The sequence below is a fragment of the Mus musculus genome, chromosome 11 (assembly GCF_000001635.26).
Source record: "Mus musculus strain C57BL/6J chromosome 11, GRCm38.p6 C57BL/6J".
NCBI classification, from domain to species: Eukaryota; Metazoa; Chordata; class Mammalia; order Rodentia; family Muridae; genus Mus; species Mus musculus.
Genome location: NC_000077.6, coordinates 102,845,604 through 102,872,069, shown reverse-complemented (window position 1 = coordinate 102,872,069; position 26,466 = coordinate 102,845,604). Strand labels below are relative to the sequence as shown.

The following is a 26,466-nucleotide window of genomic DNA, read 5'->3' as shown; positions in this document are numbered from 1 at the left end:
TGTCGTACAAGCGTGAGGACCTATGTCCAATCCCCTGAACCCATAAAAATGCGAGGTGTGGTAGTGTGCTCTTAGAGAAACAGGTGGCTCCTGCGGCTGGATGGCCAGCCAGCTTTAGCTAATCCATAAGCCCCAGGTCCCAGTGAGAGGCATCTCAAAGGAGACAGATGATGTTCCTGGGGCCAGAGCCTTGCCAGTCTTCACACATACATACACATTAAGAAACGAGGGGAATCATCAGATTACTTAAATAATCTGGAAGCTTCTCTATGGTTACCTCCTGCATGACTTGAGTTTACTCTTATCCCAGTGTTTCTCCATTCCTAAACTTGTTGCTTTGTCACAGCAATAGAAAGCCTGACGAGGACAGAGGCTAGGACTAGACTTGCTTGGTTATATTTAGTGTTACACTGAACATGTTGAAGAAATGTGGATCTTTCCCCATTCACAGCCCATGCGGGCTTCACATTCTCACCAACACCTGTTATTGCCTGTCATTCGAGATCATTTGTTAAAACCAGTTTTGTCAAGCTAAGTGAAAATGTAAAGATAAAGGTTTGTTCCTCATTTCTACCTCTGGCTTCTGATTTTTGTCCTTGGAGAAAGTGGGGGTTTTGTTTGTTGTTTTCTTAGTTGGCTGTGCTGTGGTGAGCTACTTGTTTTCTTTCATCTGAATCCACTGTGGCCAGTCATCCCATTAAGAGTGGGGCAAGTTTGAGGCAGCAGCACTGGCCATAGCCAAGGCTCCCAGAGTCCCTTGAGAGATGGGCTTTCCAGGGGTGGGGACCAACTCACCAGCATAGGACTTGAAGAAAGATGCAGCTCTCACGTAGAAGAGGGCAAGAAAAGGCCCCCTCTGTCCTCCTGCTCTCTCTTGTCTTCAGATGGATGAGGACGAGGACGAGGATGACGTGGGAGAGCACGAGGATGACCACCCCGGCATGGAGGTGGTGCTGCATGAGGACAAGAAGTACTACCCCACGGCCGAGGAGGTGTACGGTCCCGAGGTGGAGACCATAGTCCAGGAGGAAGACACCCAGCCCCTCACAGGTATGGCTGGAGGAAACCTTGTCTAGCTGTCAGCGAGTCTTCAAAGTTCAGTGAGTGAATTGGGCGATTTTTTCTTTAACTTTCAGTATTATTTCTAGATAAGAGTCAATTATCTTTGTCTCAATATTCAGCAAAACTCTTAGCTTGGTACTGAGCAAAAGGAATTAGTATTTGGGGGCTATAGCGATGGTTCAGCAGCTAAGAGCACTGGCTGCGCTTGCAGAGGACCCAGGCTCCATTCTGAGCACCCACATGGCACCTCACACAGCTCACAACCACCTGTAACTCCAGCTCCAGAGGACCGGTGCCCTCTTCTGACCTCCAGGCATGCATATGATGTACAAACACACATGAAATAAAATAACTAAATATGTTTATGTATTTTAAAAGGAGTCAGTGCTTTATCCACTTCTTGATGCTTAAAGACTGCCATGCTCTCTTTGGTCTGATGTTTTCCCGCCGGTCTGAGCAGTCCGTGTAGAGCTCATTGTCCACCTCTTAGTAGTGATTCAGGAAAGCAATTCCATTACAAAGAGTTGGGCTTTTTGTGTCTGCTGTTTCCCCACATCCCACCAAATAAGCTGAAGTCCCTTCCTTCACTGTCTCAGGCCGAAATAGCATTCCAGACTTTCTCAACTTGAGTGATGGATCCTTGAGAATAAATTAAATTGCTGTTATATATCATGCACTCTAAAGCCCGATCCAGTGGAGTGAGCTCCGTATCTCTGGTTCATACCTACCTACATGTCACTGCTTTTCTTCTTTCCTCCCAGAACCCATTATAAAGCCAGTGAAAACCAAGAAATTCACTCTGATGGAGCAGACATTACCCGTCACGGTGTATGAGATGGAGTAAGTTTTAAGACCCCTCGGTTCTTTTCTTAGAGGCAGGAAAAGGTGGTTTGTGGTTGAAAAGAGCCAGAGAATTATGACAGCAGTTCTTTATGATCTGTCAGCGTATGGCTGCTGGGATGTTGGGTTCAGTTTTCTCTCCCAGCTCTCATCTGGATGTCAGCTGTCTCCCTCCCTTCATCCCAGCACTACCTCTAACCCAGAAGTCCCTGAGGCCAGTCTCTGAGACAGAATGGGGAGTTATAATTACCAGCATGGAGCTCTGTGTTCTGCCGATCAGTCTTCAGAGCTGTGGTCAGCAGCTGAGAAATAGCTCCAGGAAGTGTTCGCTGACAGTTGTTTTATTCTCCCTGTCCGTCTGACATTCTTTTTATTCTCTCTGTCTGTCTCTGGCTTTCTCTGTAGTGGTAGGGTTGTTGTTATTTATTTGGTTTTTTGTTTGTTTGCTTTTAGAGGCAGGGTTTGTCTGTGTAGCCCTAGTGTAGCTTATAATGTCCACCTATGAAGTGTTGCGATTATAACCCTGAACCACCATGCCCAGCTGTTCATTGCATCCTCCTGTCCATCCCCTGCCCTGGGTCTCATGCATCCCAGGCTGGTTTTGATCCTGCTGTCTCCACCACATAAGCACTAAGATCACTCCGTAACCCATCGTGCCAGCCTCGTCTGAATTTAACCTTTCTTTTTCAATCATTTTACTGTTGAGATCTGTATAATGGTAACCATGAAACCCAGATGACAGAGAACCCCTAAAGTTGTCTTCCAACCTCTCCATGCACTCTGTGGTGCATGCCTGTATACTTTCATCCAGAGGGCACTGGTCTCATGATCTTGGTTTCCAGCCTGTGTTGTCTTGTGAGCACCCTGACCTAGGGCTCTGAATGGTCTGCAGTTGATCTGAAAGTTGTTGCCGGCTAGAAATAGCTGGACCACCTCTGTGCCTCCCTCCTCGGGGAGCTTCTGCCATAGTTTGTTTTCTCTTTGTTTTTCCTTCCAGTTTCTTAGCAGATCTGATGGACAACTCTGAGCTCATCAGAAACGTAACCTTGTGTGGCCATCTCCACCACGGCAAGGTGAGAGGCTGTTGTGCTTCTTGGAATGGGATTTCTCTTTGTACCTGCTTAACTTCTGAGCCTTTATGAAGTGCTAAGGCTGGGCAAGTGATTGGGGGACATGAAGACAATGCTCCCTGCATGTTCTTATGGAACCGTTGTGTCATTCCATCCACTTACATGCCTGAGCCTTGTGTTTACATCTAGACAGAAAAAGGGAAATTAAACCTTACTCTGGTTTTTATAACCTTTTATTTCCTGAGGGAGGACTTTCCAAGAAAGATTTCATCTTTCATTGAAAACTAATCTTGTGGCTTCTGTGTTAATCCTTTGCTGTCCCATAGTTCTCTTTGTTTTTCTCTACCTTCCTTCATGCCTAAATTACATGGGGCATTGGGAGTGTGGGGGAAAGGCACAGATTTTCTTCCACAATTGCAGGTCTTATCCATCTCTTCTTTTTCAGACCTGTTTCGTAGATTGTTTAATAGAACAGACGCATCCGGAAATCAGAAAGCGCTATGACCAAGACGTAAGTAGAACTTGGGCTGAGCGCAAGGGGAATGCCTTGCCCCTCCGGTCCCTCAGCTGCACTCATCAACAGGGGTGTCTTCCGACGGCTGCTGTGTGATTGGAATCTATTAATAGGCGTAAGCTTTCTCAAGAGCATGGAGGATGTTAACCTGCATTATTTTTAGGTGATCCGTTCTGCATTTGGGATCCCTTTTCAGGATGTATCCTGACTTTTATAGTTTCCTCTTTTCTATCATTTTATTAATAGCCTGCTCTATAAATATCCTACAGTCAGTTGGGCCTTGTTATTTTCATGGTAAATTTAAATGCCTGTGAACAAGGCCAACTGTGGCGGCAACTCTCAGTGCAATAAATGTTCAGACTCTGCCAGATTGACTGTTTTGACGTGTGAGACTTGAGGCTGGCACGTATCTCCCTTTACCACTCCTAAGATCCAGTGCAGTGTGTACAGCCTGGCTCTCCAGCCACTCGTGACTGCAGTGTCCACTTACTCCCACCCCTGCACGCATGCAGCAACCTCTTCCATGTGGGAGGGCACTGGTCTCGTTGACTGGAGTTACTCTGCGGACACTCTGCTGTCTTGAGTCTAGTTTTCTTCCTGAGGAAGCGCCTGGAGTTGGGAGGAGGTGAGCGAGGTGATTGATGGCCTGCGTATGGGAGAGAAGTCTGAATTCAGGTGCTAACATCACTAAATGTTTTTCAGCTATGCTATACTGACATCCTCTTCACAGAACAAGAGGTAAGTGAGTGTGTCTTGGGAAATCAGACTTTGCCTACACAGACCCACCAGCCATAGTTTTGTAGAGACTGGGGAGGCCTTTTCCGGAGCACCTCCATTTAGTCTTGCCTTATGCTTCTCTCCTGCCGCTTTCTGTCATTCCATAATGAGAACTGGGAAGGCAAGCTGAGTACGGGGGCAGAGCCTCCCAGCCCTTGAATATATTCAACAAATACTGAGAGGTGATGTTCATACTTGTAAAACTCTATGTGATCTCTACAATATCCCACAGTTCCTAAGATGTCTCCTGTGGGACCATCTGCTTCCAGGAGGGGCTTCTCTGTGAAGGGCTGAGGTCCAGTGTGCCGCTTGTCTCTTTCAGCCTGAATCTGTCCCCTCCTTTATCATCTGTCCCTTTTTTCCCTAAAGAACTCTGTGGAAGGCTCTCATACGTGCACAAAGTTAACTAAAGGAATTGAGGGCAGTGTTCCACAGGATAAGCCATCCCAGTAGCGCTGTTAGTGTTGTAACAGTTACTGTTGGAGTGAGGCAGAGCACCACTGTTCACAGGATAAGCCATCCTAGTTGCATTGTTAGTGTTGTAACAGTTACTGTTGGAGTGAGGCAGGGTTTTGTTTGGGTTTTGCTTCTTTCAGTGGTTCCATGCTGACCTCAGACTCCACATCATTTGCCGCAGCCTCATCAGTGCTGCTGTTAGAGGCCTCATTGTGGGTTTCAGAGGTTTTTCCCTTCCCTCCCTCCCTCCCTCCCTCCCTCCCTCCCTCCCTCCCTCCCTCTTTCTTTCTCTCTTTCTCTCTCTCTCTCTCTCTCTCTCTCTCTCTCTCTCTCTCTCTCTTTCTTTCTTCCTTTAAGGTGGTTGTGGGTGAGATAGGGTCTCTCTCTATAGTCCTGTCTTGGAATTTGCTATGTAAACCATGCTGACCTTGAACTCACAGAGATCCTCCTGCCTCTGCCTCCTAAGTGTTGGCATTAATGGTATACCACAGTACGAGTGCCCAGCTTTCCCCCCTTTTAAAATACTTATTTCCTATGAGAACTTCTAAATATTTCTTTCCTTTAAAAACAAAACCAAGGGCTGGAGAGATGGCTCAGAGGTTGAGAGCACTGACTGCTCTTCTAGAGGTGCTGAGTTCAATTCTCAGCAACCACATGGTGGCTCACAACCATCTGTAATGGAATCTGATGCCCTCTTCTGGTGTGTCTGAAGACAGCTACAGTGTACTCATATGCATAAAACAAACAAACAAAGAAACAAACAAAAAGCCCTAAACCCAGATTGTTTCTTTTTATTTTTATGACACTCACCTGCTTTGTTTCCAATGAAGGAGGTGAGAACCTGGGGTCTGTGGCCTCTGAGCTTACATCATTGCTTGCTCTTCTCATTTTTCTTTTTTTTTAACTAATTGCCCTTCAATACTGATTAAGGCACATTACCTTGCTTGCTGATGTACAAGGTAGAACAGACCTGTAATCCCAGCTACTCCAAAGGCCCCATCAGAAATTCAAATCCAGCTTTGTGTAGTAGCTCATACCTTTAGTCCCAGGACTGGGAGGCAGGACAGGTGGATGGGTCTCTGAGTTAGAGGCCAGCCAGAAAGGAAGTTATTCGAAGCCTAACTACCAGGGTTACAGAACAAGGATGAGGTCAGCCTGAACAACTTAGTGAGACTTTGTCTCAAAATAAAACTTCAGAGCTAAGGGTATTGATCACCTAGTATGTGAGATATTCAATTCCTAATATTCCTTGCCCCGCCCCCCAAAATTAGTTTTGGGACCGGAAATGTAATTCTGTGGTAGAATACTTGCTTAGTATGTACATATTCTGAGTTTATTCTCTAGCACTGTAAAAAAAAGTATGTGTGCACAGGCCTCTAATCCCAGCACTCAGAGGCAGAGAGATCTCTGTAAGTTTGAGAGCAGCCTGGTCTAAAAGCCAGTTCCAGGACAGCCAGAGAAACCCTGTCTTAAAAACAAAAAACAAACCAAACAAAAAATGTGTGTGTGTGTGTGTGTGTGTGTGTGTGTGATATCTAAAAAATCATGTCAGAGGTCTAGATAAAAAGAAAGAATTACACCCACTACAAGGAGAACCATTTGTATGATCAGTTAGCAGCTGATAAACCCCAGGAGCTGAGGGATTCCTTTGGTCGGGGATAAGTCCTGAGTATCTGTCTGTGGATTTCAGAGAGGCGTCGGCATCAAGAGCACTCCGGTGACGGTGGTGCTGCCGGACACCAAAGGGAAGTCTTACCTCTTCAACATCATGGACACGCCAGGTGGGCCCCTTGACCTTTACTGTCACAGCCTTGTCCACGCTCTGTTTGTGTTCCGTTTCCGCAGTACGGAGTGTTCTTGGTGTTTGTATTCTTGTTCAAGGGTTTCCTTTTCTTTGACACAATAGTAGTCTCCTGGCCTTTGATGTCACATCCATCTTTACAAACCCTGTGGAATTTTAAATTTTAGGAACTTTGTGTGCACACTGATTTCAGTTTATGTTAGGCCCCAGGCCTAGCCATGATGAAATAAAGGTGAGTCAGACCTAACCCCAAAGAAGTGGACAAAGTGTGTCAGGGTGCCGTGGCCCTGCCACCAGCTGTTTCTTTCGTGGAAAGGGCTGACTTGATGCATAAGTGTTTGATTTAATGTCTGGGCAATCTGGGATCTGGCAGACTTGCCTTCAGTGCCCCATCAGGTTCCCATGCCTGGCACTCTGGTGCCCCGGCCACCCCGTCCTCTAGCTGTGCCTTGCCTGGAGCGGCTCGCCATGCTTCCTAGGCCTTCCTTTGCCATTCCCCTGTCTCCAGATCATCATAGCTCCTGCACTGTTGGGTACCTGTCAGACTAAATTGGTGTGCCGACTGCTTTACCGTCTCTATGTGGAGACTTGTATAAAACTTTAATCCCAGGATGGGACTCAAATGGGAGAAGTTTATACACTGTGAGGTGCTGTGGGCAGGAAGAAGGATATTTGGAGTTCATAGGACTGGTTCCTTGGGTCACCCTAGAAGCTAACTGCCTCCTTCCACCAAACGATAGCTGGATATTTGCTTTTCAGGTCATGTGAATTTTTCTGATGAGGTCACAGCTGGCTTGCGCATCTCAGATGGAGTGGTCCTTTTCATTGATGCTGCTGAGGGGGTAAGTTTGTCTGGGCTCTTAGAAACTAGTCCCCTGTTAACATGCCCCTACTAATTCTTCTGAGAGCCAGGACACATGCAAGTTTGTAGGCTCAGGGTTTCTCCAAGTTTAGGGAAGTAAGCGACATTCAGAGTTAAAGATTGTACTTGAAAGTCTATGTTTCTAAACTGAAAGATTGGATATGCTAATAACTTCATTCATACCATTCCGCATGAGACACCAGCAGAGGGAGCCAGAGGCGCCTTATTAAATACTGTTCCGACTTAGTCAAACCTTGTACAAGGAACTCATTCTTGTCTGTGTATGATTTATCTCTATACTAGAAACATGTTCTCTTGAGTCTGTTCCTGTGAGTTGTAGGAAAGTATTTACAGACTGTTTTCTTTCTTTGTTTTTTGTTTTTACTGAGATGAGATCTCACTGTGGGGCTGTCAAGTAGGTTAGTTCTTACGGCACTTGCTGCCAAGCCTGGCTACCTGAGATCAGTCTCTGAGCTTACGTATGGTAGAAGCAGAGAAGCAGCTTCCAAAAGTCCTCTGACATCCATACCACACCATTACAGGAACGTACGCACGCATAAAGATAAATGTAAATTTAAAGCTAAAAAGAGACTGGCAAAGGTTTAACCCCAGCACTTGGGAGGCAGAGGCAGGTGAGTCTCTTAATTTGAGACCAGCCTAATCTATAAAGCGAGTTCCAGGACAGCCAGGGCTACACAGAGAAACCCTGTCTCGAGAAACCATAAAGAAAAAAGAAAAAAAAATTAAAAAGAAATCTCGCTGTGTGGCTCAGGTTGGCCTAGAACTTACTGTCTAGCCCAGGTCTGCCTTCTGAGTGCTGGGATTGAAGATGTGCACCTCTCCACCCAGCATATCCTCATACCTGAGACTCTGGCTGACCCATCTGGGCTCTCAGGTTCCTGTGGCTGACTCTTTCACCCTTTGACATAGCTCGGGTTTTAGTACTTGCTTGTTTTTTTCCACTTTCCCTGCTCTGGTCCTAACACCAGCCATTTCTTCAATGAGTTCTGGCTTCCTATATAGGGGAGACCACTATTTAGAAACAAAGATCTGGGGGTGCTCATTGCTGCTGTGATCCTTCACTTCTAGGCCCATTCACTGAGCACAACTATCTAATGCACACCCACACACCTGTCACTTTTCTGCACAGGGGTGTTAAAAGCATCAGACATTCAAAGTGAATGTAGCTTTGTGTGCCTGTAATCACAGCACTTTGGAAGTAAGAAGATTACTAGAAATCCGAGGCAACCTGAGGCTGCAAACCAAGGCCTTGTCTAAGTAAATAAGTGAAGAAAGAAAGAAAGAAAGAAAGAAAGAAAGAAAGAAAGAAAGAAAGAAAGAAAGAAAGAAAGAAAAGAAAAGAAAAGAAAAGAAAAGAAAAGAAAGAGAGAGAGAGAAAAAGTGACAACAAGCAATAAATGGCTTATTCATCCAGGCATGGGCGGATACCTGTCGTCATAATGGCTCTGTAGGCCAAGGCAGGAAGGAAGACAGCAGATTTACACAAGTTCGTAATGCCCTGTGTCAGAATAGACTAAAAAGGCCTGGGGATGTAGCTCAGACAAGGCTCTGGGTTTAATCCTTAGGATCACAGCAAAAAGAAAAAAGAGATTGTACATCATTCATCCTAATACTTCTAAATCCAATAAGTTCTTCCTAGCCTTCTAAGTCCCTTCTCTGGTGCTGAGACGCCTGGGTCTCCAGTCCTCGTCGTATTTACTTGCTTCTCTGTGCTGCTGAGTAGGTACCCTCTTATCAGTTCTGCATCTGCCGTGGGCATGATCTTCCAGCTGACACTTCACCAGGTCCTCCCCCTTGTACTGAGTGTGCTGAGCGTGTTCTCTTTGGTTCTGCTGTAGATTTTGTGCCCTCTGCTCTTCATACCACCTCTAGACCCTTGTGTTTCTCAGGTGATGCTGAACACAGAGCGGCTGATCAAGCACGCAGTGCAGGAAAGGTTAGCAGTCACCGTGTGTATCAACAAAATCGACCGGCTGATCTTGGAGCTGAAGCTGCCTCCAACAGATGCTTATTACAAGCTGCGACACATTGTGGATGAGGTCAATGGATTAATAAGGTACAAGACCCTGCAGAGACCCTGAGGATTTCCTGTCTTTAGGAGAGTCTGGCTTTTATAAATCTTAATTTTACCCTTGAGCAACTTTTTGGTGTGTGTTGATGAGTTTGTCGGACAACTCAGACAGTACACGTCAGGTTTCTACAGGATTGACTCCAAGCGTAGTCTTATCAGCTCAGTGTCTTAACCAGTCGTGCTGTTTAACACACTTCTGGCTTTGTTGTTAATAGGATCTAAACAAGTCTCACCGTTACCTCAGACCAGCCGTGTTAGGTTGGGTTGCATATTTAAAGCTTTGTTTGTTGTTTATTTGTTGATTTTATGTGTCTGAATGGATCGTATGTATGTGTACCTTGTACGTGCCTGATACCTACAGAAGTCGTAAGTAAGGTGTTAGAGTCTCTAACGGGTCAGAGAGTGGAGAGCGTCTGTGTAAGTGCTGGGACTGAACCTGGGTCCCGTGCAAGAGAAATAACACTGCTCTACATTCTGAGCCATCTCTCAGCCCCAGAGCTCGTGGGTTGTTGCTTGTTTTATGCGTTGGGTGTCTTGCCTGTGCACCATGTTCTGCTTTTGCCCACAAAACCTCAGAAATTAAAGTGGAAAATAAGAGGGTGACACTAAGTGTCACCTGGTCTCTCTGTCTGCGTGCATCCACATACACAGAATACACACCAAACAGTAGTTTGATTTGAATGCCTGAGGTGGTCATAATGGTCCACACCTATAGTCCTGGCACTCAGAAGGCTGCAGCAGAATTGCCAGGAGTTTGAGGTTAACATGGGCTGCAGAATGAGACACTATCAGAAAACACCAAGGCTGGCAGGCTGGATCAGCAGGTAAGGGACTTGCCTATCTGTATCTTGTTCAATCCTCAGAGCCCAGGTAGAGATGGGGGGGGGGGGACAGACTGCACAGAGTTGCTTTCTGACCACTCTCCTATTGGCGTGTGCACACCATACACATCTATCTGCTTCATAAGACGGTAAAAGATTGAGACTCACGTTGACAAGTGTGGACCCGAGTTAGCAGTCTGGCTGTGCACTGCTGGTACTCAGTGGCACCTGGAGAGCTCTGATGGCCCAAGGAGACGTCCTGATCCTTGAGCCCCTGCCTCAGCCCCCCAAATGCTGCGATTACAGGACTACACCTCCACTCCTGGATTCTTCTGAATGGCTTGTTTGTTTGTTTGTTTTTCGAGACAGGGTTTTTCTGTATAGCCCTGGCTGTCCTGGAACTCACTCTGTAGACCAGGCTGGCCTTGAACTCAGAAATCCGCCTGCCTCTGCCTCCCAAGTGCTGCGATAAAGGCTGTAGCTATCTTCAGACACCCCAGAAGAGCGTGTCAGATCTTGTTACAGATGGTTGCAAGCCACCATGTGGTTCCTGGGATTTGAACTCAGGACCTTTGGAAGCGCAGTCAGTGCTTTTAATCGCTGAGCCATTTCACCAGCTCTCTGAATGGCTTTTAAGTTTCAGGGGTATAGCTTGTCATACAGCACTTGCTTACTGTGTGCAGGGCCTAGTTTTGCTTCTTCAAAATTGTGAAATGAAAGTTTCAGCATGAGGCCAGGTGGTGGCACAGGCCTTTAATCCCAGCTCTCAGAGGCTGATGGATCTCTTCAAAACCAACCTGGTCTACGGACTGAGTTCCAGGGCAGCTGGAGCTACACAGAGAAACCCTGTCTCAAAAAGGGGGAGGGGGGCGCTGCTGAGGGGGAGTTTCAGCATAAAATTGTGAAACAAGGCCAAAGAGAATCCAGAGAGTGACAATGGAGAGAGCAGCAGTGACAGTGGAGAGAGCAGCAGTGACAGTGGAGAGAGCAGCACTGCTCTGTTCCTCTCTCCTCAGTGTTGCTTTTATAGCTTGTCCACCCACGCACTCTCAGCCCTAGACCGGGCCTCTTATAGCCCAGGCTATCCTGGACCTTCCTACAAAGCCAAGGATGACCTTGAAGTGCTCTTTCTGCCTCCCTTTCTGAGTGCTGGGATAACAGGTTAAGCTGTCATGTCCAGTGTATAGCGCTGGGGTCAGACCCTGGGGCGTGCTAGGCAAACGTTGCCCATGTCTTTATATGTCCCTTTGTATTGGAATTGACATTTCCCAAATGTGTCCCTCTGAGCACATTAGATTAATTTGTGTTCCCAGGTCTGTCTCTCTATCTTCTAGGTTTCCCCTTGACTGTCCTGTGTGGTTAGCTTTTTCAAAACTGCAGAACATCCCGGCTCTGGGAAATGAGCTTGCTATTGGGAGTGAGGGAACGAGTCTATCATGTCGCTTTCTTGACCAGGCTCCTAGGCAATCTAAGAATCTCATGCCAGCACCTGCTGAGGCTGGAGCATTAAGACTGACAGGGAGTTGCTTGCCCTTCCTTTTGGAAGCATGTCAGTGCTGCAGCGCTGCCTGGCACCGGGGCTCCTGAGCTGCCTGGCACCGGGGCTCCTGAGCTGCCTGGCACTGGCTCACAACAGTCTCTGTTTCAGCATGTATTCCACCGACGAGAACCTGATCCTTTCTCCACTCCTGGGCAACGTCTGCTTCTCCAGTTCCCAGTACAGCATCTGCTTCACACTGGGTTCCTTTGCCAAGATCTACGCTGACACCTTTGGTAAGCTCTGCCTGCTGCTGTCTCGCCTGCTTCCCTTGTCATGTGTCCCTGTCCTGCTGAATGGCTCAGAAATTGGCTTCCTGTCACATTCCTTGCTTGGGGGGGGGGGCACTCATCACCTCTTATTGTCAAATTTGAGGCTTCTTTTGAAAAGCCTCCAAATCTTTATTCAGGCTGACTTGTTTATAGACAGTTTTGTTTTGTTTGTTTGTTTGTTTTAAAATAAAAAAGTTTTATGTTTGGTGTGCACACTTGTGTGTGTTCACGCTCATGTGCACCAGCCATGTTTATGTAGGTGACCGCATTGACTAGAACAGGACATGAGATCCCTTGGAAATGGAATACAAGTGGGCGTGAGCCATGTTGTATGGGTGCTGTCCACTCAGTCCAGGTCCTCTGCAGTACAGTGATTCCTGTGTCACTGAGCCATCTTTCTACCCCTCTAAATAACAGCCGAAAACTTGAGTGATTAGGAAGAAGCCTAGTGTTAATGTGCAAGCTTTTAATTCCAGCACTCAGAAGGAGAGGCAGGCAGATATGTGTGAGTTTGAGACTAGCCAGGGTTACATAGGAATATTCTGAAAAAGAGCTCACTTTAGACATAAGCACACCTCCTAGAGAAACCTTCTGTAGACGAGGCACAGGTGCCCACAAAGCCTTTTCAGTTCTTTTCCCAAATGGATGGAGGTCTGACAAGATGGAGCTTCTTTCGGTCTTCCCAGACATCTCCAGGCACGTAGGCCTGTGGTAGGCCTCGTTGAGGACTCGAGTTGGACTGCAGTCAGCCTTTACAGGCCTCGCTGCCAGGCACGGGTGACTGAGTTCATGGATTCCTAGAGCCTTGACACCGTATCCCTGGGAGCACTTCCCACTCAGCGGGCTCTCTGGCTTCCATCTCTGTCTCACTCATTAACTCTCGTTCCCATAGGAGCTGTGCACTGAGTCTCCTTGTGTTGGTGTGAGATGCAATAGAGGAGAGCCGTTACCCTGATTTTAAGCTGAGGAAACGGCCCCCAGAGGACAGTAGCATGCCACCTCAGCCCTGTCACCTGCCTGTTGTGGGTGCCGGTTGGTCTTGGTGCTTTTTTATCTTGTACTGTTTAGGTTTGCTTTTTATTTGTTTGTTTGTTTGTTCCCCCCGCCTCAGTGCCTAGAATTAAATTCAGAAGCTAGGCAAACATTCTACTATATCCTGAAGATAGCCCAGACTGTTGGACGGATGAATGATAGGTAGACAGAGATACAAACTCATTGTAAAAAAGTAGGAAAACAAGCCTATGACATGTTTGCCATAACCATTGTTATAGGTTTTTATAGGTCCTGCTTTGCTATTTACTGTTGTAGCTGAATTATTGAGATATTCTGTAAGGCTGAACAGATGGTTAAGCTGGAACCTGGGTCCGATTCCTGGCACCCACATGACAACTATAACTCCAGTTCCAGAGGATTTGGTGTCCTCTTCTGGCCTCCGTGGGCACTGTATGCACATGGTGTACATAAATACATGCAGACAAACACATAACAATGCATTTTTTTTAAAGAGATATTATATATAGACATCTTCTATGTTCTCGCTCCTATGTTCTCGCTCCTCATTGAAACAGTGACCATGCTGTTCCAACCACATTCTTGCCATTAAACATTTGTTTTTAGTTGATTTTCAGTTGTAAACTGTGGGTCGATGGGACTGAGTGGAACCCGAGGGCACCATGTGCTAAACATGCAGGAGGTGCTGGGCTTTATCCTTGGCACCTAAATAAGTGGATGGCTGAATGGGCAGACGGACAGCGAGGAGGCGTGAATGAGCAGAGTTCTGAGAGGAATCTGGGTTTCTCTGTCCTTTGTATTAGCATGAAAAGCAAAATCAAGGTTTCCTGAATTGCTGGAAGTGCTTCAGGTTCTGCACGTTTTGGTTTGGTTTCATTTTTGAGAGTTTCACTTTCTTCCAGGTTGACCTGTTTTCTAGTCTAGCCTCAGATTTCTGCAGAAGGCCCTGAACCTTGGGAGGCATGGGTGCTCATCCTGTGGACTCACCATTAGTGACTGGAGGAGCAGCCTTGGCTCTAGTGTTCTAATATTGTCATAAAAGCCATGTAGCACATGAGGAAAGGGCTACACTGAAGGCAACATTCAAGATCCTGGGCTCCTAGGCCTTCACTCTTCTTTTTTTTTTTTTTTAATATTTTTTATTATAGCATATTTTCCTCAATTACATTTAGAATGCTATCCCAAAAGTCCCCCATACCCTCCCCGCCTTCACTCTTCATATGTGGCACAAACTGCGTTTTATTACACGTAATTGCTTACAAGTGGTCACAGAAATTTCTGTTAAGAGTTGGCACCCTGGAACCTGCGTGCACTGTGCTGTCAGCATGTCCTCTTGTGGGCAGCAGAGTAGCACAAGGCATGGTGAGTAAGAAGGCACTGTGAACAAGGACCTCCTCCAGGGAGGAATCCCACACTGGTGAGCAGCAGTGTAAGGTTGCAATGGAAGCTGGATGCTGAGTAGCTGGCATTGTCAAGTATCAGTGACAGAAGGGAGGGACTTCCAATAGGACCGGTTATAAGAAAATGACAGGGCTTGCTGGATAGATGGTAGAGCCAAGCACTTCAAGGCTACAGGATTGGAGGAGGGCAGGTGAAGGTGGCATCATTGTTCTTGGCCTGTGCACATGACAGTAGAAAAGTGCCATCGGAACTGCTGGCTGACCATTCTCAGGTGTGGTGGTGCATACCTGTAGTCCCAGCAACCAACGAAGCAAGAGACTTGTAAGTTCAGGGTCAGCTAAGCCACAAAAGCACGGAAGCTGAATGTTTCTGTCATTGGTAGAGCGTTAACATAGCAAAACAGACAAACATAATACTGGGCCTGATGGAAGAGGGTTGGCGTTCCAGGCGTTTTCATTGGTATTTAGGATCTGTTAAAGATGGTGGTGGTGCTCAGGGATTTCGTCAGTATTCAGAAGCAGGACTGTGAGTGTAGACTGACGCTGTCTGGTATTGGAAAGGAGAGGGATGGGGGCATTTGCTCATTCTTTGATTCAGTAAGTAAGCCTTGAGTCACAGGTCCTTTGTTGTATGTAGGTGCTGAGAGTTTGTTTCTCTGGGAGGCAGAGTCTTACTTGGTCTCCTAGGTGGACCTTGAACTTGGAATCCTCCTGCCTGAGTCTCTTAAGTAGGGTTATAGACATGCATCATGTCTGTAATATAGTCTTCTGCGCTCTAAGTTCAGTCCAGTGTCAATTGTCCTGCAGCTGTAAAGGGCATGGCCAGGTGCAACAATTCACAGCGGAAGGAAAGTTTCAGCAACTGGGGGAGTAGGAAAGAAGGGGCAGGCGTGGCACTCAGTTGGATGAAAGTATGTAGCATACAAGAGGCCTGGATTTGATCCTCAGTAAAACTGGACATGGTGGTGCACACATAAAATCTCAGCACTTGAGAGGTAGAGGCAGGAGAGCCCAAGGTTCAAGGCCATCCTTGATTGCATAGTGAGTTCAAGCTAGCCTGGGCTAGATACTCTTAAAAAAAAACAAACAAATGGGGCTGGAGAGATGGCTCAGTCCTTAAGAACCCTGACTACTATTCCAGAGATCCTGAGTTCAATTCCTAGCACCCACATAGTGGCTCACAACCATCTGTAATGGGATCTGATTCTCTTCTGTTGTGTCTGAGGACAGTGACAGTGTCTTCATATAATAAGTAAATATTTGAACAGGAAGGAGAAGTGGGTAGAAGAGGGTTTGGAACTTGTTTGAAATGCAGCAGTAGCTGTAACGAGAGAAAAATCTGGAGAGGAAGTGGGGCTTTGGGGGAAGGGGCTACATTTCCTTATGCTGTCTGAGGTGAGGGGACGGCCTGACATCTGGATAGAATTATCTAGGAGGCAGCTGGTGGTCTCTGTTCTCTAACTGAATGCTTCAGGAGCTCTGTGCTCAGGAGTTTGTGTTGTTTTATAAGACTCAGGATCCGCCCTAACACGGAGCTTATCCATACCAGTGCTCTGATGCTGGCTAATATTCCATCTCAGACTCAGGAGTGCGAACTCTAGAAGCAACGGTTGCTTGCTTCAGAAAAATCAAATTCACATTGCAGCTAAACTGAAATTACTAGTTGGTAAAAGACAAGACAGGCAGTTGTGGTGTCCCATGCCTGTACGGTATGCTGAAGAGGTGAAGGCAGACGGACCTGGGAGTTTGGGGGCAGTCTTCTCTACTTACGAGGTCCAGGCCAGACAGGGCTGCATAGTAAGTTTCTTTTCTTTTTTTTTTTTTTTTTTTTAAAGATGACTTCAGTGTCTCCTCTTGGGACTCCTGAAGGTTAGGGCTCCCATCAGTGGCACCTCAGTGATGGCTGCCGCTAGAAGGCGGCCATCACTGAGATAGTTTCTGGGTTGCAGAAAGGATAGGTGTCAGTCACTACAGTAGGTGCAGAGCAGGTGGCCTGCTCCATCAGCAGCTCAGGCCATGCTCCTGGTCAGAGCTCTGCCTAGACCCTTACACTTGGGGAGATGCCTGGGTTCTCCTTCTGCTTCTGCTGTGACCTTGTCCGCTTTAGGCCAGTCCTGTCCTCCTTTGTGCCTAATCAGAAGGGAATGTCTAGACCTTGGGAAGGAAGGCACTAGAACTCTTGAGTTTTAAATCACTTGCAGCACCTGAAACAGAATTTTGAAATACACTTTCCCAGACAGATTATAATTGTGTGGCTTTTTGTATAGGTGACATTAATTACCAGGAATTTGCTAAAAGACTCTGGGGTGACATCTACTTCAATCCTAAGACGTAAGTAGCACATGGGGCGTTTCTCTCGTGGACTGATGATGTTTTCTCAGTAACGATACTTGAGTTTCTGGGGCTAAAACCGACTTTTATCTTATGCATGAACCACTATGCTCTGCAACCCTGAATGCTTGGCGTCTTGGGCTGTAGGGAGAGACTGTTTGCCCCATGTCTTCCAGGTCAGGTCAGGCATGTGGGATAGCCACACCAAGAGTGCTCTTGGGACTCCATTTGGAAACTGTGATCACTCGAATCCTCTTCTTGGCTTCTACTTTGTCTTGGAATTTAAGCAATGTACCCTTGGGATACTCAACATTCTCCCCCTTGGTCACTCACAATGCTTCCTTTTCTCTTCAGGAGAAAGTTCACCAAAAAGGCTCCCAGCAGCAGCTCCCAGAGGAGCTTCGTGGAGTTCATCTTGGAGCCACTCTATAAGATCCTGGCCCAGGTGAGTGTGGGCCGCCTGCCTCACGCCTGCTCAGTCATCACTTGCGTGTGTTTATAGTGTTTGTGTGGGGCATGTGCATGTGTGTAGGCCGGAGGTTGATGTCTGTGTCTTCCTCTTTAACATTCGACCCACTTTTTTTGAGGCAGGATCATACACTAAGTCTAGAGCTCACCACTTGCCTAGATTGCTTGGCCAGTGAACTTCTCTAGCCCATCTCCATCTCTCAGTGCTGGGATAGGCTATGTCTACAAGCACACCCAGCTTGTTATGTGGGTATTGGTTCCAGCGCAGGGCCTCATGCCTTCACAGCGTGCTCTAAGACATCTCCCCACCCCCATCATCAATTATTTATTAAAAGCCTTTTATGGGTGGGTAGGGGAGTGGGGGTGGGTGGGTATGGGGGACTTTTGGTATAGCATTGGAAATGTAAATGAGCTAAATACCTAATAAAAAATGGAAAAAAAAAAAAAAAAAAGCCTTTTGACCCAGGAGTCACACACCCTTAATCCCAGTCCTGGGAAGGCAGAGGCAAGCAGATCTAAATTCAAGGCCAGCCCAATTTACGTAGGAAGTTCTAGGACAGCCAGGACTTGTAGAGTCTCAAAAATTGCAAAACCTTTTGGAGGGCTGAAGAGACAACTTAGTGGTTAAGTTCACTTGTTGCTCTTGTAAGGAACCTGAGGTCACTTTGCAGTACCTCACAATTATGTGTGGCTACAGCCACACATTTGTAATCTGCCTGGGACAGTGAGGCTCAGAATTCTGTGAGCACCTGTTGGGCAGCTCACAAGCACCTGTAATTCCAGTTCCTGGGTATATGGTGCCCTCTTCTGGTCTCCTTGGGCATCTGCATGCATATGGTATACACACCCACCACACTCAATGCATTTGTACATACACATAAAATTAAATTAAAATTTTAAAAAGTTTTGGAGGCTGGACATATAGCTCAGTGTGGTAGAGTACTTGTCTATCATACACAGGGCCTGGGAACATAAGCCTGTAATCTCAGTACTTTCAGGATTTAGGAATTAGAGACATGAAGATCAGACTTCAATGCATATCCTTAACTACCTAGTGAGTTAGAGGCTAGCCTTGACTACTTGAGACCTTGCCTCAAAAAACAAAGGATCTGGGGGGGTTGGTTCAGCAGTTAAGAATATTACTGCTCTTACAGAGGACCTGAGTTCAGTTAAGCGCCACTCACGGGAGGGGCTGGAGAAATGGCTCAGTGGTTAAGAGCACTGACTGCTTTTCCAGAGGTCCTGAGTTCAAATCCCAGCAACCACATGGTGGCTCACAATCATCTGTAAAGGGATCCCATGCCGTCTTCTGGTGTGTCTGATGACAGCCACAGCAACAGTATACTCAGATATATAAAATAGAAATAAATCTTTAACAAAGGAAAGAAAGAAGAGAAAGAAAGAAAGAAACTAACTAACTCACAGGAATCCACCTGTCTCTGCTTCCTGAGTGCTAAAAATAAAGGTGTGTGTCATTATACCCAGCTAAGGAAGATGTTTATCATACTGTTATCTATAACTGCTAGAAAGAAAAGTCTAGAAATATGTTAAGTGTTTATATCATTGAAAACCTGTCTAAGTTAATCACGATGTATCTCATAAAATGAAGTATTTTGCAGTCACTAAAAGAATGCCTAATGCTGGGTTCTGTGGTGCACACCTGTAGTCAGCCCTGAACTACTAGGGAGGCTGCAACTGAAGGAAGATGACCAACTTACACAACAGTGAGAAGACCCCGGCTCAAACAACAGTTGCTTGTGCTGTGTCTGTCTGTCAGAATGGTTGTAACAGCTTCATTGTGACCATCTCAGAGCACATGTGATGTTTTTGAGGTTGACAGGGTAGTAAGGATGTAGTTGCCTGGTCATGGAGCCTGTAGACTCTGGTGTCAAGATGCTGGAGCGAGAGGCTCAGAAGGCAGAGGCCAGCCTGTGCTACAGTTAGTTCAAAGATAGCCTGGGCAACTTAGTTGTTCAGCCCTGTCTCAAAACAAAAAGTTAAAACAGGGCTGGAAATAAGTTAAATGTTCATCTCATTGAAACCCTGGCTGAGTGAATCATGGTGTATCTCCATGAAACATTTGCCTCACGTGTGATTATCCCTAGGGTCAGTCTGCAGTGCCACACAAGAAAGAAGGTGGGAGGGAGGGAGGGAGGGAGAGGGGGAATTAGGAAGGCTGTGGTTAGGCTTTTGCGATGCTTCAAGTAGAGTATAGCACTGTGTTTAATGAATTCGTGCTAAAGCGCCGAGCTGTGGAGGTGAAAGTACCCTGCAGGAGCGTTCATGCAGATCTTTCTTCCAAGACAGGACTAGAATATGCAGGCTGTCCAGTCAGTGCTGTGTACAGTGGATACACACGTACGGATGGATGGTCACATGCACACACCGTGTGTGGCCGTTGCATCCCACAAAAGAAGAGAACATAGCAGCAGAACAAAATAATGACTAGAATTTATCAGTGATAGAAAACACTTAGGATCTCGTGTCAGACTGGAATGGATTAATAAAAGAAATTTATAGAATCTGCCACTGTAGAGAGACCTTAAGTCTGCAGAGGATGATTTAGCCTAGCTCTGTACTGACAGGTGGCCTTTTTTGGTTCCTTCCAGTGTAATAAATGAGCCTCCAAATCTGGGCAGTGTTTAGGTAGGATGGCTCAGACGCCAGGGGGCAGCACTGACAGTGTGTGGAGACCTGACCAGGTCAAGGCTAGGTAGCATAGACTCACTCCTCCAAATCAGACTGTTGTTGCCCAGAGCCCTCCCCGCTGGAGGCTCCTTGTAAGATTTGTCTCGGCCCCCTTCGCTCATGTGGAATACTTCTCTAGGGTTGTCACTACATAGTTGACCTTCTATGTGCACAGGTGGTGGGTGATGTGGACACCAGCCTGCCAAGGACCCTGGACGAACTTGGCATCCACCTCACCAAGGAAGAGCTAAAGCTGAACATCCGCCCCCTGCTCAGGCTGGTCTGCAAAAAGTTCTTTGGCGAGTTCACAGGTAATAAAGTCGTTCAAGGCCCGTGACGTTACTGTCCTTGGCTGGCAGAGTGGCTCACGGCTGCAGTGCTGCAGCTTGGCAGGTAGGTGAGGATCTTAGGACACTCTGGGCACATGATGCCTCACCGTGAAAAACAAACACGATCCTGTGTGTGTCCTCCCACGGTGGCTTGGAAGCTCTCTTCCCTGCAGGGGCAGCAGAGTCATGATAGTATTTAAACCAACAACAGGGTTTTCCCAACTGTTTTCTTTAGTTGCTCCTTGTGTTGGGAAAAAGGAATTCAATTTCCCATGCAGGTGAAGCAGATGGTGGCAGGCCTTGGTCCATTTACTGGGGTCAGGAGGAAGGTGTCTAGGGATATGCGCTAGTTGGGAAGATGCAGGTGAGGACTCAGGAGATGTTTGGTTTTCTTCATCACTGTGACAACACCTGATAGCAACAGTTTATTTCAGCTTGTGCTTTGAGAGGGTATAGTTCATTGTGGAGAGAAAGACATGGTGGGATTCACGATGGTGACAGTGGACAACTGGCTCCTGACATCTTCACAAACCAGGAAACAGCCTAAGCTACATATAGAGCCAGACTGTGACACAAAACCTGTTTCCCGGCCACCTACTTCCTCCTGCAAGGCCCACCTCCTAAAGGTTCTGCAGCCTCCTCAAACTGTACCCCTCCTGGGGAGCCTGTGGGGAAATGTCATATTTGGTCAACCCCCTTCCCATCCTGCTGAGCCCCATTCTTGTCTCAGTTATGTAGAAGCCAATAAGACCTGAACTCATTTTTGTTGATTTGAAGACATGGTCTCACTATCCAGTCATGACTGGCCTGGAACTCACTATATCAACCAGGCTGTCCTAGACCTCACAGATCTGGCCACCTGTGCCTCATGAGTACTGAGATCAAAGGTATGCACCACTCACCTGGCAAGATCTGAGTTTTTATTCTGGCCTGCAGTTTTCAGGGGGTAACCAAGCCAGCCTCCTAGTTCTTCTGTGACTGATTCTCGTCTGTAAATAAGGACAAGTGTTCAGAAATGGTAGCTCATGCCTTTGATCTCATCACTTGATAACTGATGTAGGTTTGTCATGAGTTCAAGACCAGCATGGACTATGTAGCATTTTCCTGAATTATAGAGCAAGGTACTGTCTATAGCTGTGAAGCTGGCAGTGGTGGCACACGCCTTCAATTCCAGCACTTAGGTACAAAGGCAGGTGGATCTCTGTGAGTTCAAGGCCAGCCTGATCTGATCTAAAAATAGAGTTCCAGGATAGCCAGGGTTATATAGTAAGAACCTATCTCAAAAAGTGAGTAGTGGAGGGACAAGGAAAGGTTCCTTTTAGCAATCATGGATTCTAAGTCTGGTGGAAATCTGATGTCTGAACCTTTAAAGCTCATATTAACTCTGGACTGGCCATCAGTCTGAAGACACTGGACCCTAGTCAAAGCAGATGTGCTTGGTACTAGGACTGTGGCTCATTTGTTTGATCTCCAGACTGAAGAAGAAAAAGGTTTTACCAATCCCAGTGTCCTAATGAGCAATCTCTCTTTCAAGGCATGTTAATGGGCTAGGGAAGCAGAGTAGCTTTCTGACTAGAAACATGCAGTGTTTCTCAGGGCAGGCTGGTCAGTTGAGGACTGTCCTAAGTAAGTCTAAGGAGGACACATGGGGAAGTTATCTGGCAAAGTGCAGAACTCAGCAAATACTTGTGTTCAATAAAAGCATGGTTCTCTTTAGCGATAGAATGTTGTAGAGTCTTAGTCTGCTGTGAACAGACACCTTGACCAAGGCAACTCTTATAAGGACAACATTTAATTGGGGCTGCCTTACAGGTTCAGAGGTTCAGTCCATTATCATCACGGCAGGAACATGGCAGCATTCAGGCAGGCATGGTGTAGGCAGAGCTGAGAGTTTACATCTTCATCTGAAGGCTGCTAGCAGAAAGCTTCAGGCAGCTAGGATGAGAATCTTAAAGCCCACACCCACAAGACCACATCTCCCAACAGTGCCACTCCCTGGGCCAAGCATATACAAACCATCACAGAGTCTTTAATTTTTTTGTGAGCTAGATTTTAAGGAATTGTGTCCCACTAAGACCTGCTTCTTAAACTTTCTTGATGCCAGGCACTGGTGGCCACCTTTGATCCCAGCACTTGGGAGGCAGGGGCAGGCAGATTTCTGAGTTCGAGGCCAGCTTGGTCTACAAAGTGAGTTCCAGGACAGCCAGGGCTACACAGAGAAACCCTGTCTCGGAAAAAAACAACAACAAACCCAAAACAAATCCTGACATCAGTCTAACTCTAGAAGTGTGTGTTTTCTCCTCATAGGAAATAGATTTCCTTAGAAGTGTTAGCTTCTGGGATGAGTCCATATGTTCCTTCTACCCACTTACCTACGAAGAACGTGTACCAGTGGTATAGTAATGGCTTCCTGTTCTTCCTCCATAGGCTTTGTGGACATGTGTGTGCAGCACATTCCATCTCCAAAGGTGGGCGCCAAACCCAAGATCGAGCATACCTACACTGGCGGCGTGGACTCTGACCTTGGCGAGGCCATGAGCGACTGTGACCCAGATGTAAGGGAGCATGCCCCCAGTGCTGCTTCTGCATCCACAGCGATGTGCAAGCATATTGCTCTTTTGCTGTCCTTGCTTGTCCCTCCTTGTAAGCAGAGTCAGTCCTGCAGTCCAAGCTTGGTCGTGGCTGTCCGAGTCTGTGACCTAAGGATGCTAATGAGGGGGTGGCTGTGATGAAAATGAGACAGGTTAAGGACGGGGTAGGGCATGGTGCCTGGAAGAGAGCAGAGAAACTCGGCAGCTGTCTCTTCACATGGATGTTTAAAAACATCAGTCTGGGCGCAAGGTCTAGTACGTAGTATGTATCACTGGTAGGATATATGCTTCGCATGCTTGAGCTCAGCATTCAGTTCCCAGGGACCAAAAGAAAAGGCACACAGGCACCCCAGCTATTGCTAGGCAGTCTGACTTCTCTCCTTAAGCACTGAGGTCCATGCTTGTGGGAAATTTAGTCTTGTCAGTCTAGTTCGTGATCCTAAACCTTTCCCCCAGGAAAAAAAAAAGGTTTTAATTGACTGTATGTGTGTCAGTGTGTTACATATATTTATTTTTACAGCTGTCTGTCTGTCTGTCTGTCTATCTAAGTGTTGTGGCGTGCATGTGGAAGCCAAAGACAACCTTGTTGTTTCTTTGCTTCCACAGTATGAGTATCAGGGATCAAGCTCAGATTGTCAGAGTTGGCCGCAAGCCTCTTGATCTGCTGAGACCTGGACCCCTTTTTGTGTTTTATGGTGTAGATTTCCACTCTGCCTTAAGCTGGCGTTCCATGCTCAGGAGTCCTCCTTCAGACCCCCTTAAGCCAGCCTGCCCCACCACGTCTGCCTTAGTTGTGTCATTTTTATTTTTGTTGTTTCTGAGTCTCCTGTTGTCTCTTCATAGAGGGAGGGAAGGTAACACATGGTTTGGAATTTTTCCAGGAGTCACATCTTCCCTAGTCGGCCTTTGTCCTCAGCTCTCGTCATTGCTGTCGGGGGAGGTGGTGTTACCTTCTCGGTGTATGTGGTTAAAGCTGTTTCCTGTCCCCTCTGCCAGGGTCCCCTGATGTGCCACACGACGAAGATGTACAGCACAGATGATGGAGTCCAGTTTCATGCCTTCGGCCGGGTGCTGAGCGGCACCATCCACGCTGGGCAGCCTGTGAAGGTGCTGGGGGAGAACTACACCTTGGAAGACGAGGAAGATTCCCAGATCTGCACCGTGGGCCGCCTCTGGATCTCCGTCGCCAGGTACCGGACTGCTGACCAGAATCTAAAGGTCACATTTTAGCTTCTATCCTGGAAGTGTCCCAAGGCCTTAGGAGGGGTCCTCAGACACAGCCTCCTGCTGGTACAGTGCAGTCAGATGACTCCCCCTGGCCCACTGTTGACACCTAGTTCTGAAGGTGGCCAGGGCTGAAAGGTAGCTCAGTTGGAGTCACTTCTGAGCCGTGGGTACCTGTGGCCAGGCTGAAAGGTAGATCAGTTGGAGTCACTTCTGAGCCGTGGGTACCTGTGGCCAGGGCTGAAAGGTAGATCAGTTGGAGTCACTTCTGAGCCGTGGGTACCTGTGGTGAAGCCTTTTTAGGAAGATTTTTCTTTTGCTCCTTTTCTTCTTTCTAATGTGCTTGAGTATTTTGCATGCGTGTATGCCTGTGCACGGCGTGCATGCTTGGTGCCCAGCGAGGCTACAAGAGGGCTTTGGATCCCCTGGAACAGGAACTACAGACAGTTCTGAACCTCCATGTAGGTGCTGGAAATCCAACTCAGGTCCTCTGCAAGAGCAGCCAGTGCTATTAACTTCTGGGCCACTGTCTCTCCTCTTCCCCGTTTTTCAGCTCTTCTGTGCCCCTTCACATGTTGCTTCAGGTTTCTTCCCTAAAGCGGCTGTTTCCAGACCTCCGCTGCCTGGTCCTTGACTAAGGTTGTGCTGAGCCCCTGACGCATCCCGAGTCTGCTGAATCAGACTTGGGCCTCTGGGCTGTTTTTCCTCTCTGGTAATGACCAGAACCATGTGGCTGCTGGGCCTCAGTGACGCTCTTCCTCCTCCAAAGCCACCCTTTGCTCTAGAATGCTGGAGACGGCGAGGAGCTCAGAAATTAAAGTGTCTGTTTTAGTGTCCCCTTACATTAGAGAAACCTTGGGCAACGGATACTTTTTATTTTTATGTTTTGTTTTGTGATACAGGGTCTCTCTGTATAGCCCTGTCTATCCTGGAACTCACTCTGTAGACTACATTGGCCCCTAGCGCATGGGGGTTCACAGGCTTTTTACCAGAAGTTTCCACGTGGAGTTGGGCTTTCCTGGTGCTTCTTCATACGCTGCACACTTCCATTGCACTTGCCCTGGGTGTACACATGTGATTGTTGGTCACACCCCTCTCCTGCTCGGATGGTTCTGTGTAATTCACCTCTGCTCCTGGCTCAGGGCCCAGCATGTAGCAGATGCTTGGTATGTTGTAGCGAGTGAATCTCTGACTCGGTTCTTGCTTATTTATTGTCTACTACTCTAGGTACCACATTGAGGTGAATCGTGTTCCTGCTGGCAACTGGGTCCTGATTGAAGGTGTTGACCAGCCGATCGTGAAGACAGCAACCATAACTGAACCCCGAGGCAATGAGGAGGTAGTTTTTTGAAGGGGCACACTGAGCTAGAGAGGCACAAGGAGCCACAGGCATGTGAGCAACCAAGCTTAGAAATTGGAAAGGTCCTGCTGCAGAGCCACTGCTGCCGCTTGGCTCAGCCCTAGTATTGCCCTCACCCCTTGAGCTCTCCTCAGATGCCAGGAGTTAGGAGGACTGCCTCTCGTTCTCGCCCAGTGCTCTGCCAAAATTCCTGAAGCAAATGGTCCTTTAAATTGGGCTCCTATGTACCATGGTTCTTGGTTGGGGAGTCAAGATTTCAGTTTTTCCCTTAGGCCTGCACCTTCTTGCCTTAGGCCCTCCCTCACTCCTCTGTTCTTTGGATCTCAGGCTCAGATTTTCCGGCCCTTGAAATTCAATACCACATCTGTTATCAAGATTGCCGTGGAGCCGGTTAACCCCTCAGAGCTGCCCAAAATGCTTGATGGCCTGCGCAAGGTCAACAAGAGCTATCCATCTCTCACCACCAAGGTATGGCCAAGGCTGCAGAGCTGCCAAGCCCCACGCTCCCCGGCTGACTGCTCTGTGCTGTCTGTCTGTCATTCCGGGCCATTCAAGAGGTGTTCGTCCTCTGTTGTTTTCTACCGCCTGCCTGTTATCGTTTGAGGGCAGGCAGACTGGAGTGTGCACTTTTGTTTCCTCAGACGACTTTACATAGCCATAGTCTTCAGTGGGCACACAGTTTGAATCGGTTCTCCAGAGAAATGAGAACCAGTCATGGTGGTAGGCACCTGTGATCCCTGCATCTGGGAGACTGAGTCGGGGATCCAGAGCTCAGGGTCAACAGCCTCAGCTCCATAGGGAGTCAGAGGCCATCATGGGCTGCGGGTGGGGCCGGAGAGATGGCTCGGCAGGTAAGAGCACTGGCTCTTCTTCCAAAAGACTCTAGTTTTATTCCCAGCAAGCAGGGGGCTGCTCATCGCCATCTATAACTACCAGGGGATTGGAACTGCTCTCTTGTGG

The 26,466-nt window shown here is 47.3% G+C and overlaps 1 protein-coding gene across 3 annotated transcripts in view; it reads left to right on the top strand.

Moving 5' to 3' along the window:
• Eftud2 (elongation factor Tu GTP binding domain containing 2) overlaps positions 1–26,466 on the top strand; it is a 42,513-nt gene that overhangs the window by 8,915 nt on the left and 7,132 nt on the right. The window contains exons 3-18 of one of the 3 annotated variants that reach the window (NM_011431.3): positions 888–1,050; positions 1,824–1,902; positions 2,900–2,975; positions 3,418–3,483; positions 4,189–4,224; positions 6,410–6,500; positions 7,280–7,362; positions 9,293–9,459; positions 11,944–12,068; positions 16,783–16,846; positions 17,201–17,291; positions 20,178–20,313; positions 22,759–22,886; positions 23,919–24,112; positions 25,374–25,485; positions 25,834–25,974. In NM_011431.3, coding sequence (NP_035561.1) covers positions 888–1,050; positions 1,824–1,902; positions 2,900–2,975; positions 3,418–3,483; positions 4,189–4,224; positions 6,410–6,500; positions 7,280–7,362; positions 9,293–9,459; positions 11,944–12,068; positions 16,783–16,846; positions 17,201–17,291; positions 20,178–20,313; positions 22,759–22,886; positions 23,919–24,112; positions 25,374–25,485; positions 25,834–25,974 — 1,752 coding nt within the window. Of the gene's footprint in view, positions 1–884; positions 1,051–1,823; positions 1,903–2,899; positions 2,976–3,417; positions 3,484–4,188; positions 4,225–6,409; positions 6,501–7,279; positions 7,363–9,292; positions 9,460–11,943; positions 12,069–16,782; positions 16,847–17,200; positions 17,292–20,177; positions 20,314–22,758; positions 22,887–23,918; positions 24,113–25,373; positions 25,486–25,833; positions 25,975–26,466 lie in introns of all 3 variants that reach the window. The other 2 variants (NM_001109995.1, XM_006532665.4) reach the window with 2 other exon arrangements.